This window comes from Mastigoproctus giganteus, chromosome 6 (assembly GCF_048544385.1).
Source record: "Mastigoproctus giganteus isolate SK-2022 chromosome 6, ASM4854438v1, whole genome shotgun sequence".
Lineage (NCBI taxonomy): Eukaryota > Metazoa > Arthropoda > Arachnida > Uropygi > Thelyphonidae > Mastigoproctus > Mastigoproctus giganteus.
This window is the reverse complement of record NC_143580.1, coordinates 160382360-160395895: the sequence shown is the minus strand read 5'-3', so window position 1 is coordinate 160395895 and position 13536 is coordinate 160382360. Positions and strand designations below refer to the sequence as shown.

The 13536-nt window shown below is 37.5% G+C and overlaps 1 protein-coding gene across 1 annotated transcript in view; it reads right to left on the bottom strand.

Moving 5' to 3' along the window:
* Nucleotides 1-13536, bottom strand: part of Ino80 (chromatin-remodeling ATPase INO80) — a 672466-nt gene that overhangs the window by 449687 nt on the left and 209243 nt on the right. Inside the window, exon 12 of the mRNA XM_090376565.1 lies at nt 80-147. Within this exon, the coding sequence (XP_090232691.1) occupies nt 80-147 (68 nt within the window). The remainder of the gene's footprint in view (nt 1-79; nt 148-13536) is intronic.

Sequence of the window (13536 nt, the reverse complement as noted above, 5' to 3'; positions counted from 1 at the left end):
GAAACATGTTTTAATTTAACAAGTTTCACAGAGATCAGACAACAATGCAAAACTAGTGTAATGAATATCTGTTACTTACCCTTGCCAGGTGTGTCTTATAGGCTTCTTCGGCATTCTGAAGAGCATGGGATTTTATCTCTTCTGAATCTTTAAAAAGAAAGGTATGAAAAAAATAACTCAGGAAACAGAAATTAAATATTTTTTTATAAATGAAAAGGGATTAAGAAATAATCAGAATTTTGTGTGTTATGTTAGGTCACACAAACTACCTTTATAAAGTACTACAGCAGACTGTCGAAATAACGGCACACTGAGATCGGATGTATACACACAGCGCAGATGTCTTGCAGTGCCAAAAAAGAAAACAGCAAGTCACGTGATTATAGTATTTGTTTACATTTGCCATTTTCAAAGTGAATTATATACTAATATCATGGATTATACTGCTGTTTTACATTTATTTTAAATTAAAAATCCCTCACTATGGCTCCTAAAGTTAATAAACCTCATACAGAGAAGAAAAGAAGAAAAACGTTAAAACTTAGTGACAAACTTCATATAATCCAAACTATTACATTAGGGTCACCCGGAATGTTAATTCATGTACCCATGTGTATTGTTTCTGTAAATTGTATGTGTTCTCTGCTCAATTTGCTTGGCATGTTAATTCATGTACCCATGTGTATTGTTTCTGTAAATTGTATATGTCCTCTGCTCAGTTTGCCTGTTTTGCAGGACAAAAAAACCCCAGTTTCTGGGGGGGGGGGGGGGGGGAACCTTGCTATCTACACCTGAGACCCACTGACTCAGACAAGGAGTGAAAAAATCCCATAAACGTTCCTCGCGTCATTGAAGGGATTCAAACCCTGGACTTTTCCACCTGGTGTGGGGAGGACGGTGACAATACCACTGTGCTACATGAGCAGACTAAACTTGAGATAATAAAGAAAATAGAATGGGGTGTAAGCAGAAGTATTAATGGCAACATGTTTATGTTTTTTTTATGTGCAGTTAATAAAATTGCATTCTTAAGCTCTCTATTTCTACATTAAATACATTAAAAATAAAACTTTCTAGATAACGGAAAAACAGAATTAACGGCACCTTGAATCCCCAAGGGTACCGTTATTTTGAAAGCCTACTGTAGTTATATGATATATTACTAGGCTGCAACACTGATCAAGTCCCAGTCAACTGTTTGGAAATATTATGAAGATGCAAAACAATAACAACAAGGGTGATCGAAGGGTGACACGAGTGATTACAGACCAGTTAGTTTAACTTCTGTTCCAGGTAAAATAATGGAGTCACTGGTTACAGATGCATTGCAGGATCATCTAGACAAGACTGCAGCAATAATTCAGACACAGCATGGGTTTGTTAAGGGAAAGTCTTGTCTGACAAATTTTATTGGTTATTATGATGGGGTTACAAAGGAACTGGATGCAAAAAATAATTTTGATATCATATACTGGGATTTCAGGAAAGCTTTTGACACTGTTGCGCATGGAAGACTACTGCACAAATTGGAGTAAGGGTGCTACAGTGGATAAAAGAGTATTAAGGGTAAATTGGAGAGTGGGAGAAGACAGAGGGTGGTAATCAATGGGTGCTTCTCTTCGTGGACTAATGTTATTAATGGAGTCCCACAGGGTTTAGTGTTGGATCCACTGTTGTTTTGTATATTTATAAATGATATTGATGAAGGTATATTAGACTTAGTGTCGAAGTTTGCAGATGATACAAAGGTTGGCAGGGTTGTTAATGACAGTGGCAGTGTACTACTGCAAAAGAAACTAGAAAATTTGGGCAGATGGGCTGAGAAGTGGCAACCGAAGTTTAACCTTGATAAATGCAAAGTACTACATATGGGTAGAAGTAACCCCAGAGAAACATACCAACTGTGTGGTACTACACTTAAGGTGGTAGAAAATGAAAAAGACCTGAGAGTAATTGTGCAGTCAGATATGAAGTTTTCTGAGCAATGTAGACAGGCTGCCAGGGCAGGTCATGGGGTTTTGTCAATGATATATAGGGATTTTGCTAGCAGGGAAAAGGAGGTGATTGTCCCTCTGTATAAGGCAATGGTCAGGCCACGCCTTGAGTACTGCATGCAGGTCTGGAGGCCTCATTTTGGGAAGGATGTAGATTTGCTTGAGCGTGTAAAGAGAAGGGCAGCAAGATTGGTGAGGGGAATGTAGGGATCCTCTTACCAAGAAAGGCTTAAGTTCTGCAAATTGCAAAGGCCGGACTCTAAGCACCTACATGTGATCTAATTGAGGTGTATAGGGCCTTGAATGGGTTGAGTACTGAATTCTGAAGGGATTCTTCCGCTTTGGATTACGAACCTAAGGGGACATAAATTCAATTTAAGGAAAGACAGATGTAGAATAGATGTGTAGAAATTTGCCTTTAGCCAGTGGGTAGTTAATTGCTGGAACAAACTTCCATCAGTCATTGTGGAAGTTGATAGGTTAAATAAATTTAAGGGGGAACTGGACAAACATTTAGAGGGAATGGTTTTTGGCTGATGCTGCATAAACTCATACACTTGCTTTCTTGCATCACATGCCACTACTACTACGGCTATCAAAGACCAGTTTACATTGCAAGTAAAGACAAATTTCTATTATGAAGGCATTAACAGTATTCAGTGCACTGGAACAAATGCTAAAACAATCTTGCCAAAAGACAAAATGAAATATAAATGTCGCATTATGTACTTCTAGTTTTTATTACAATCAATATATTTTGAAAATATGACCAGATTACTTAATGATCCCTTCTTATGTAGGGAATGTAGTGAAAAACAAAAAAAATGAAACTGTTTATGTGGATTTCTTTTCCCACACTAAGCAAATTTAATATGGTGGATTCTGGTTATTTGGGGCAGCAGTTTATTTGGGACAAATCTTAAAGAACAGAGCCTAATCGAGAAAATAGCCAGTTTTTTTACTTAGTTGGGACAACATGCCACCGTACAATCGGAGCAGGACACTGTAGCACTGAGACTGTTATTATCACTAAAATAAAACAATAAAAAAAAAAAAAATTTTGCACTTTCTGATTTATTGGGCTTTTCTGTTAGTGCAATCTATTATAAATGGGTAGTAAACTCGATCTTACTGCATTTGCGATAATACCGATAACTGAAATTGTGTGGGTTTTTACGTTATTATGGTGAAATGTGTTCCCCCTTCACCGAAATCTTCAATCATATAAAAAACATAAATAAATTTTCAGAATCTTGTTGTCATTCCTATTTATTTATTATAATGGAGAAGGGAAAGGGACCAACGGACAGTGCAAGTGCTGGCAGTGCTAGGAAAGGAAACAAAATTGATTTAGAAATGAAGATGATTAAGAAGCACGAAGCAGGAAAATGTTTATCATCTATTGCATGAAATTAGGTCTCGCTGCTTCAACAGTGAATAATATTTTAAGGGACAGTGTGCGTATAAAAGAACAGGATCAACGCATTTAAGATCAACAGTGATCACAAAACAGTATTCAGGTGCTATATCGAAGATGGAAATACTATTAATATGGATGGATAATCAGATTCAGAAGCAAGTGCCCCTGAGTCCAATAGTCATTCAAGCAAAAGCAAGACGTATCAATGAAGATATTAAGGATAAGTATGGTAAACCACAAGCCAAGTTCGTGGCAAAGGGTGTTTTAATAGGTACAAGCATTGCGCTGGTTTCCAAAGCATTAAAGTAGGCGGTGAAGTCACCAGTGCCGATTCTGCAGCTGCAAAGAAATTTTCTGACATGTTGGAAAAAACCTCTTCTAAATCTGTACAGACCTCAACTTCTGCAGCAGCGTACTTATCAGCTGAAGAGTTAATACTGGCAATGATGCTCATAATGTAAAACTTGCTGATTTTATGCCCGTCTCCTCTCTCTCTTTTTGTAATTTTATAATTTTGAAATTTTTCCTGCACATGGGATAAAAAAATGTAATAAATAATTCTAATTTACATCTTCGTTGAACATTTCTTTTTTGCTTCAATAAAATTTGCAAGTGCTGCATAAGTATTTAGGGAAATTCCGACTTCGTAAAATTGACTTATGTAGAGTTCTGCAGAACGCAACCCTTACATAAGTCGGGGAGTGGCTATACAATCATCTGGCATGGCTATACAACTCTGAAACTTCGATGGCAAGTAATCATAAAACTTGTTGCTGCTGACACTTTTTGAATATACTTCCCAAGTATGACCCCTAACCCCAAAATCACATTAGTCAAATTGAACATGTCCATCAGAGATCCTTGATTAGGTTTTTAACATTCAAAGAAATGAAATCCTATGAGTGGTATAAGTTCTTTAGACTTCTTCCACTGCATCAAAGAAGAACTACAGCAGATTGTAAATTTTTTACATTTACTTATTACTGGTAAACTGGATACCTACCAGAACACTTAGGAAGCATGCTTGTTTTCTTCATATTCCCTAACAAACTTAAAGCATGATTTTTTTTAATAATTTTTCCGATTTTTGAATTTATCTAAAATTTGTTATTTCTAACATACATAAATGCAAAACATAATTTATTTTTTTTAAACTAAACAGAGTGAGGATAATTATAAAATGAGAAGATTTTGAAAGAAAGAAATGCAAGTAGTAGTAGCAGTGGCATGTGATGTAAGAAAGCAAGCATATGAGCTTATTCAGCATCAGCTTAAAAAAAAAAAAAAAAAATTACAAAACAACCCCCTATAAATATTCGTCCAGTTCCTCCTTAAATTTATTTAACCTATCAACTTCCACAATGACAGATGGAAGTTTGTTCCAGCAATTAACCACCCGCTGGCTAAAGGCAAATTTCCGCACATTTATTCTACATCTATCCTTCCTCAATTTCAATTTATGCCCCCTTAAGTTCATAATCTGAACAAGTGGAAGAATCCCATCAGAATTCAGCGTGCTCAACCCATTCAAGGCCTTATACACCTCAATCAGATCACCTCGCAGGCGCCTAGTCTCCAGCTGCTGCAATTTGCAGAACTTAAGCTTCTGCTGGTAAGAGGATCCCTTCATTCCCCCTCACCAATCTTGTTGCCCTTCTCTGAACACGCTCAAGCAAATCTACATCCTTCCTAAAATGAGGCATCCAGACCTGCACGCAGTACTCAAGGTGTGGTCTGACCATTGCCTTATACAGAGGGACAATCACCTCCTTTTCCCTGATAACAAAATTACTGTATATCATTGACAACACCCCATGACATGTCCCGGAAGCCTGCCTGCATTGCTCACAAAACTTCATATTTGACTGCACAATTATTCCCAGGTCTTTTAATTTTCCACCTCCTTAAGTGTATTACCACAGAGTTGGTACGTTTCTCTGGGGTTACTTCTACCCATATGCAGTACCTTGCATTTTTCAATGTTAAACTTCAGTTGCCACTTCAAAGCCAATCTGCCAAAATTTTCTAGATCCTGTTGCAGTAACACACTGCCATTACTGTCATTAACAACCCTGCCAACTTCGATACCAAGCCTGATATACCTTCATCAATATCATTGATAAATATACAAAACAACAGTGGACCCAACACCAAACCCTGTGAGACTCCACTAATAACATTAGTCCACAAAGAGCAGCACCAGTTGATTACCACCCTCTGTCTTCTCCCACTCAACCATCTTTTTATCCATTGTAGCAACTTAACCTTAATACCATTCTGCTCCAATTTATACAGTAGTCTTTCATGCACAACAGCATCAAAAGTTTTCCTGAAATTCAAGTATTTGATACCAAAATTATTTTTTGCATCCAGTTCCTTTGTAACCCCATCATAATAACCAATAAAATTTGTCAGACAAGACTTTCCGTTAACAAACGCATGCTGTGTCTGAATTATTGCTGCAGTCTTGTCTAGATGATACTGCAATGCATCTTTAACCAGTGACTCCATTATTTTACCCGGAACAGAAGTTAAACTGGTCTGTAATTACTCGTGTCACTCTTCAATCCCCCTTTGTGAGTTGGGGACACATTTGCACATCTCCAGTCAGTAGGGACCTCTCCTGAGTCCAAAGATGCTCTCATAATTATGGCTAAGGGTTTGCTTACTTCCTTTGCTGCCTCCTTTAATATAACTGGATCGATCCCATCCACCCCAGGTGCCTTTCTTATGTTTAACTTCAACAATTTCTCCCCCACTTTGTTCTCAGTTATTACAAAATCATTAAGCACCCTGATACAATTTGATAACCTTGTGGCATTTTTAAACCTTAATAACTCATCATGTGGGAATGTAGATACAAAATACTCATTCAGTTTGTTTGCTATCTGAGCAGGATCATTAACAGTGGAACCATTGATATCAAGTGGACTAATCAGATTCATCCCCTTCCTTTTAGAGTTTATATAAGTAAAGAAATCCTTGCTGTTTTCTTAGCATCCTTTGCCAAAGATTTCTCGTGATCTGCCTTCGCCTGCCGAACCTCCTTTGTGACTTGATTACAGACTAGCTTATATATATATATATATATATATATCATAGGCTTCTGTGTCGCCTGATAATTTATATGCATCGCATGCATTTTTCTTCTCTGCCACGAGTCTCATTAGTTCATTTGACAACCATTTAGGCCTAAACCTTGAAAAATATTTCTTAATAGGTATGAAACATTTAGTAGCTTCCACTATTAGTTCCTTGAATGCTTCCCACTTAGAATTTGCTGTTTGTAACTTCATCAGTTGGTCCCACTGTACAGGATTTAAAAACTATCTGAGACCACTATAGTCACCTTTACGGAAGCAAAAACCCCTCCCTTTACCCTGATGGTAATTATACCTTTAACTAAATCCTGCATCAGTACACTGTGATCACTGTCACCTAATGCTTCCTTTATCTGAAAATTCTTAATACACGAATGATCACTGCTGATAACCAGATCAAGAGTATTACCCTCTCTGGTTGCCTCTCGAACATGCTGCTGCAGAAAACAATCATCCAATAAATCCACAAAAGTCTTACTAGTGTGTGAGTGACCAACCCATAAATTCCAGTCTATATCTGGGAAATTAAAATCCCCCATTATAAGACATTCTGATTTACTAGCCCACTCTATTTCTTTATACAATTGTTCACTGAACTCATCGAGTCATTAGGTCTATAACACACTCCTACTCATTTTCTCTTTCCCAGTGCTTATGTTAACACAAAATTTACTCGTTACTGCACTTTCCACCAATGTCAACTGGATGCACTTCTTTTGATTTTATGTTTTTCTTAATTAAAAGCATAACACCTTCTCCCTTCCTATCCTGTCTGTACACATTGTACTCCCCAAATCCCAGTTCTGCATTCCTTATATCATTCCTTATATAAATGGGTAGTAAACTCGATCTTATTGCATTTGCGATAATACCGATAACTGTAATTGTGTGGGTTTTTACTTTATTATGGTGAAATGTGTTCCCCCTTCACTGAAATCTTCAATCATATAAAAAACAAATAAATTTTCAGAATCTTGTCGTCATTCCTATTTCCTTATTATAATGGTGAAGGGAAAGGGACCAACGGACAGTGAAGTGCAAACAAAATTGATTTAGAAATGAAGATAATGAAGAAGCACGAAGCAGGAAAATGTTTGTCATCTATTCCATGAAATTAGGTCTCGCTGCTTCACTATTGGGATGGCAGAGATCATCTCTGTTATCCCAACAATATCTGCCTTGGATGTCTTGACCGACACTTCAAATTCATTTACTATATTTCTAGCATTGGTATACATGCACCTATTCTTATTATTAGTTGCCCTAACACATCCCATATACCCACCTGTTTCATGATGACTGCCATCAGTCCCTGAAATCCCCAATACCCTTTGCTCCACGCCACTGCTTATTCTAATAGTAGTGCAAGGATCACCTTCACCTCTGCCTGCAGCTACTTTTAGCCTTTTAGTCTGTGAATCCCCCCCCCCCCCAAAGCTAGCAGTTTTCCGACCCATCTACACTGCCTCGATAGCATCAGCAAATATTCTTGCACCCTTTCTATTTAAGTGTATCCCATCCCTGTAGAAGCAGCCTCTCCTGTTAACAAGCACAAACCAGGTTGCAAAAAATATTACCCCTCGAGCCTTGCACATTTCCTCAAGGGCCGAATTGACTGACAACGCTCTCATCATATACTCCCTCCTTTCGTTTCTGGGCAGAATTGCAGACACTTTCAAATTGAACCCTAATTCACAACTTTTTTTGCAACATTGACCTGTACTTGTTAAGTCAATCTGCAGATCTCCTACTCTTAATGTCATTGGTGCCAACGTGTACAACAATATCACCCTCTGTGCCCTTAAAAGATGATATATGCTTTATAACATCATCAACTTTTGCCCCTGGCAGACATACCCTGGTCCTATTCCATCTATCCTTTATACACAATATATTCCCTGTCTCCTGACGATAACTAACTCCTATGGAACCAGCGCATTCTGCCTTGGAGGTTGGCGCTATGTTGCCTGATGCCCAGGAGTGAGTTCTGGTGTTGAGCTGGGCAGCTGAGAGCTTGATGGGCCCCTCATATTAATTTCTTTGAGGCATCTTACCCTACACCTCAAGCTCTCATAGACGCACATCAGAACGCTGAGCTGATGCTTAATTACTAGACACTCTTTGCACCTCGCACACACAAAGACATCCTCCTTGGCTAGATCATGTTCCGTTCCAGAGAGTTTGGCAAACATTTCACAAGTTGCACATTTTTTTAGGCTGTGATGCGTTGCCAAATCACCCCCCTCAGTTTTCCCCCGAGTCACAGCACTCCTGCCCTAGTCTGGGGCATGATATTTTAAATTAATAAGATTAATAAATTTAATTAATTAATTGTCAATACTACACTATCTAATAGAATACTGAATTCAGGGATGCGAATTACGCTATATAATTTTACGTTAGAGCTACCTAGTTACCACAATTAAAAATTTGAATTCCCTACCACTCTATACAAAAACAATGGCTGCAAGATTCGAATAAAACAACGGTTTTAAGTATATTAAGTAGTAATCTACAAAACCCTTATCTAAATTAAAAATAAAAATAACTAGCGTATCTATAACTATATGGCTACTTATAAAGTTCAATATAAAATAATAATTAGGTAAATAAAATGGCAAACACTTTTTTGTAGTCCTGATAAAATGGTGATTACCTTTAAATCACCATATATCTCCAGGAAGGTATTCATAGTGAAGTAGGCTTTCAATTAAAAAATTAACACCTCAACATTGTGACAAGCGGAAAACAACAGTAAATAGCAACAGAGTGGTAGATAAAACAAAGGAAAATGATAATATCACCAATATCCCACAACCCCACTCTCATATTTTTTTATTTAATTTTTTTGTAAAATGTAAAATTTTCCAGGTAAAATATTTTGCTTCGAATATATTTTGAATTATGCATTTAAATAACAGACAAGCTCTCCAGTATATATGTATTGAATAATTTTTTACAGTTAATATTTATATATTTTTTAGTTATTTTAATATCAGTGTTTTCTTTTTTTATTTATATTTTATTTATAAAAATTTATATAATTTTTATCTTAAATATTACTCGTAAACATTTCATTTGTTTGTGCATGTGTCATTTGGTTTTACACATGTAATATATGTATTTATTATGACATTAAGGATTTTATGAATTTCATGTAAAATTGTATATTTTTCATTTTATAAATTACTTGGTATTTTTACTGTAATAAAACTTTTAATGGTATTGCTATATAAATATATATCCCTCGTATGTAAAGTGATAGCAGTATTAGTATTAGCAATGGCTACATGGGGGAAGGAAGCCTATGGCTTATGCTGCACGACTATTCCACTTTAAAACGCAACAATACTTAGTGTAACCCTTTTGTAGTCCTAATAAAATGGTGAGTACCTTTAAATCACCATATATCTCAAGGAAGGTATTCATAGTGAAGTAGGCTTTCAATCAAAAAATTAACACCTCGAGATAGTAGTAGTAGTAGTGGCACATGATGCAAGAAAGCAAGTGTAGGAGCTTATGCAGCATCAGCCAAAAAAAAAAAAAAAAAATCATACCATTCCCTCCAAATGCCTGTCCAGTTCCTCCTTAAATTTATTTAACCTATCAACTTCCACAACGCCAGATGGAAGTTTGTTCCAGCAATTAACCACCCGCTGGCTAAAGGCAAATTTCCGCACATCTATTCTACATCTGTCCTTTCTTAATTTGAACTTATGTCCCCGTAGGTTCGTAATCTGAACAAGTGGAAGGATCCCATCAGAATTCAGCGTGCTCAACCCATTCAAGGCCTTATAGACCTCAATCAGATCACCGCGCAGGTGCCTAGTCTCCAGCCACTGCAATTTGCAGAACTTAAGCCTCTCTTGGTAAGAGGATCCCTTCATTCCCCTCACCAATCGTGTTGCTCTTCTCTGTACACGCTCAAGCAAATCTATATCCTTCCTAAAATGAGGCCTCCAGACCTGTACGCAGTACTCAAGGCGTGGCCTGACCACTGCCTTATACAGAGGGACAATCACCTCCTTTTCCCTGCTAGCAAAATTCCTATATATCATTGACAAAACCCCATGACCTGCCCTAGCAGCCTGTCTGCATTGCTCAGAAAACTTCATATCTGACTGCACAATTACTCCCAGGTCTTTTTCATTTTCTACCACCTTAAGTGTAGTACCACACAGTTGGTACGTTTCTCTGGGGTTACTTCTACCCATATGCAGTACTTTGCATTTGTCAAGGTTGAACTTCAGTTGCCACTTCTTAGCCCATCTGCCCAAATTATCTAGATCCTGTTGCAGTAGCACACTGCCATTAATGTCATTAACAACCCTGCCAACCTTTGTGTCATCTGCAAACTTCAACATTAAGCCTGATATACCTTCATCAATATCATTGATAAATACACAAAACGACAGTGGACCCAACACCGAACCCTGTGGGACTCCACTAATAACATTAGTCCACGAAGAGCAGCACCCATTGATACCACCCTCTGTCTTCTCCCACTTAACCATCCTTTTATCCATTGTAGCAACTTACCCTTAATACCATTCTGCTCCAATTTGTACAGTAGTCTTCCATGCGCAACAGTGTCGCAACACTGTTGCGACACTGTTGTGCGAGATTGTGACAACTGATAGCATCTGTTATGCCGTTCTCAAATGACATGAAATGATACTCTTCCACATGGGCAATTGTTGCAGTTTGATTGAATAGTTACAACACCGGAAAGAAAATTTGGAAATTCCATTCCATAAGAATAAAGTTTGACACATTCACACTCATGCAATTCTGCTTTTAGTCATCACACAGTAACAAGTGCAAATTCTGCAACTACTGTGCATATCTAAAATCAATGGCACAGAAGTAGTAGAAGCTGTATAATATGCTGATGGCAAGCTCACAAATTGAGAAACAGATAACATGAACTAAATATCATATGCAAGAAATGCCTGTATCATTCCTGAAAGGTTTATAGATGGCCAAATCATCTGAAAAATAGCCATTATTAAATGTTGAGAACCCTGACTATTGCAATTTCAATGTTTCAGTGGTTCGCTACCAAATGTTTGCATTGTTGTTGTGTTCTTGAAGCTAATTTTCCAAGATCAAGCCAAAATTTTGCCATGACATGTTACTTGTTCAACAGAATCAGTCATCTCAAACTACAATACAGGGCTTATCAATAAATAAAAAATAATCATTTATTTGTTATGCAAACTAATCTGTAAAAAGATCTAAATGTTTTCATTTCTTATTATGCAAACTTTACTGTAAAAAGATCTAAACCTCTCAAACACTTCCTAGTTCATTTCACAAATACATGTGGTCTCAGTTCTAATCTCAAAGATGTCCATTTCAACTTACAGTCTATCAAACCCCACTTCCTTTTTCTGACAGAATCTCAGTCATCGGTTAATTCAACCACTGCTCATCTCAGTTGCCCAAATTATTCACTGTATCATTCCTTTCACCTCAAAGGTGGTACTTGTCCATATGTCTGTTCTGATATCCCCTGTCAGAGAATTGGTAATTTGAATCTCCTCTTTTCGATCTTCTCTGGCTTAAAATCTCTTTATTTCATCTGTTAAATTCACCTGTTGTCTCTACTGTTTTCCCAATGCACTAATCACTTGGAGCTCTTTGACTTCCTCTCTTTGCAACGACTTTCTCCAGTCCAACTTTTCTAAGAGTGAGGTAATTTTCCTTGGTGATTTTAATGTTCACAACTCCAGCTGGCTTCCATTTTCTAGTCACACAGACCCAGCTGGTCGAGATGCCAAGGCTTTTGCTATTACTAATGACCTCGCTCAGATTGTTCATTCACCTACCAGAATACCGGAACAACCCTTCTAAGTACACAGTCGAAATGAGCAGTCCTTTAGGCACCTCAGATCACAACTTGGTGATTGCCTCTTCTCCAATGGAGCTTTTATCTCATGGCTATTCCCAACCTCGTATTGTTTTGCATTACAAGAATGCAAAATGGGGTGGCCTGCGAGATTTCTTTTCCTTGGTCGGATTACTGTTTCAAAACTTCTGATGTCAACAATTGCTTAGATTGGGTCAGTGAAATTATTCTTGCAGGAATGAAATTTACCCCCTTTTCGTCTTTTATCTAAACCTTGGTTTTCCAATAAATGGGGTAAGACTGTTCAAGAGAAGAATGTTGCATATCGTAATTGGTTTGTTTCCAATTCTTCAGTTTCGTTTTCTGCTTACATCAAAGCTTGCAACAATTGTAAAGCAATTATCAATCAGTCCAATCTAGATTTTGAACAGGAAAAGAGTAGAAAACTTGCTTCTTGCCCTATTGGTAACCGAGCATTCTGGTCTCTTGCCAAAGCTATTGGCCGCATCTTTTGCCCATCTCTGCTTCCACCTCTTCAAAACCAGATGGTTCTATTGTCACTTCAGCCAAGGATAAAGCTAACCTGCTAGCATCCCATTTTTCTTCCAACTCGTGTATTAATGACCTTGATAAAACACCTCCCACCATTTCCAACGTGCTCCATTCAATGCCTCCTAGGGTCTTCCATCAAAAGGATGTTAGAAGGATTTTGATGAACCTTTGATGCTAAGAAAGCTCCAGGTCTTGATGGTATTTCTCTGTTTCTTCTGAAAACTTGTGCTCCTGAACTTATTCCTTTTTTTTCCACCTTTTTTAACTTTCTTATTCCGAAGGTGTTTTTCCTTCTGCTTGGAAATTCTCTATTCAGCCAGTTCCTAAAAATGGTGACAAATCACTGCCATCCAATTATAGTCCATTGCACTTACTTATACTCTTTCTAAAATAATGGAGAAATCAATTAACTGCCAACTCTTAAACTATCTAGGAACCTTCTGTCTGATTAACAAATCGCCAGTATGGATTCCGTCAGTGTCGATCCACTGGTAATATTCTGGCTTATGTTTCCCATTTATGGACAAATTCAATGGAAAAGTGTAGTGAAACACAAGCAGATGCTCTTGACATTGCCAAGTCTTTCAATCGTGTTTGGCATAAAGGTCTTCTAAACAA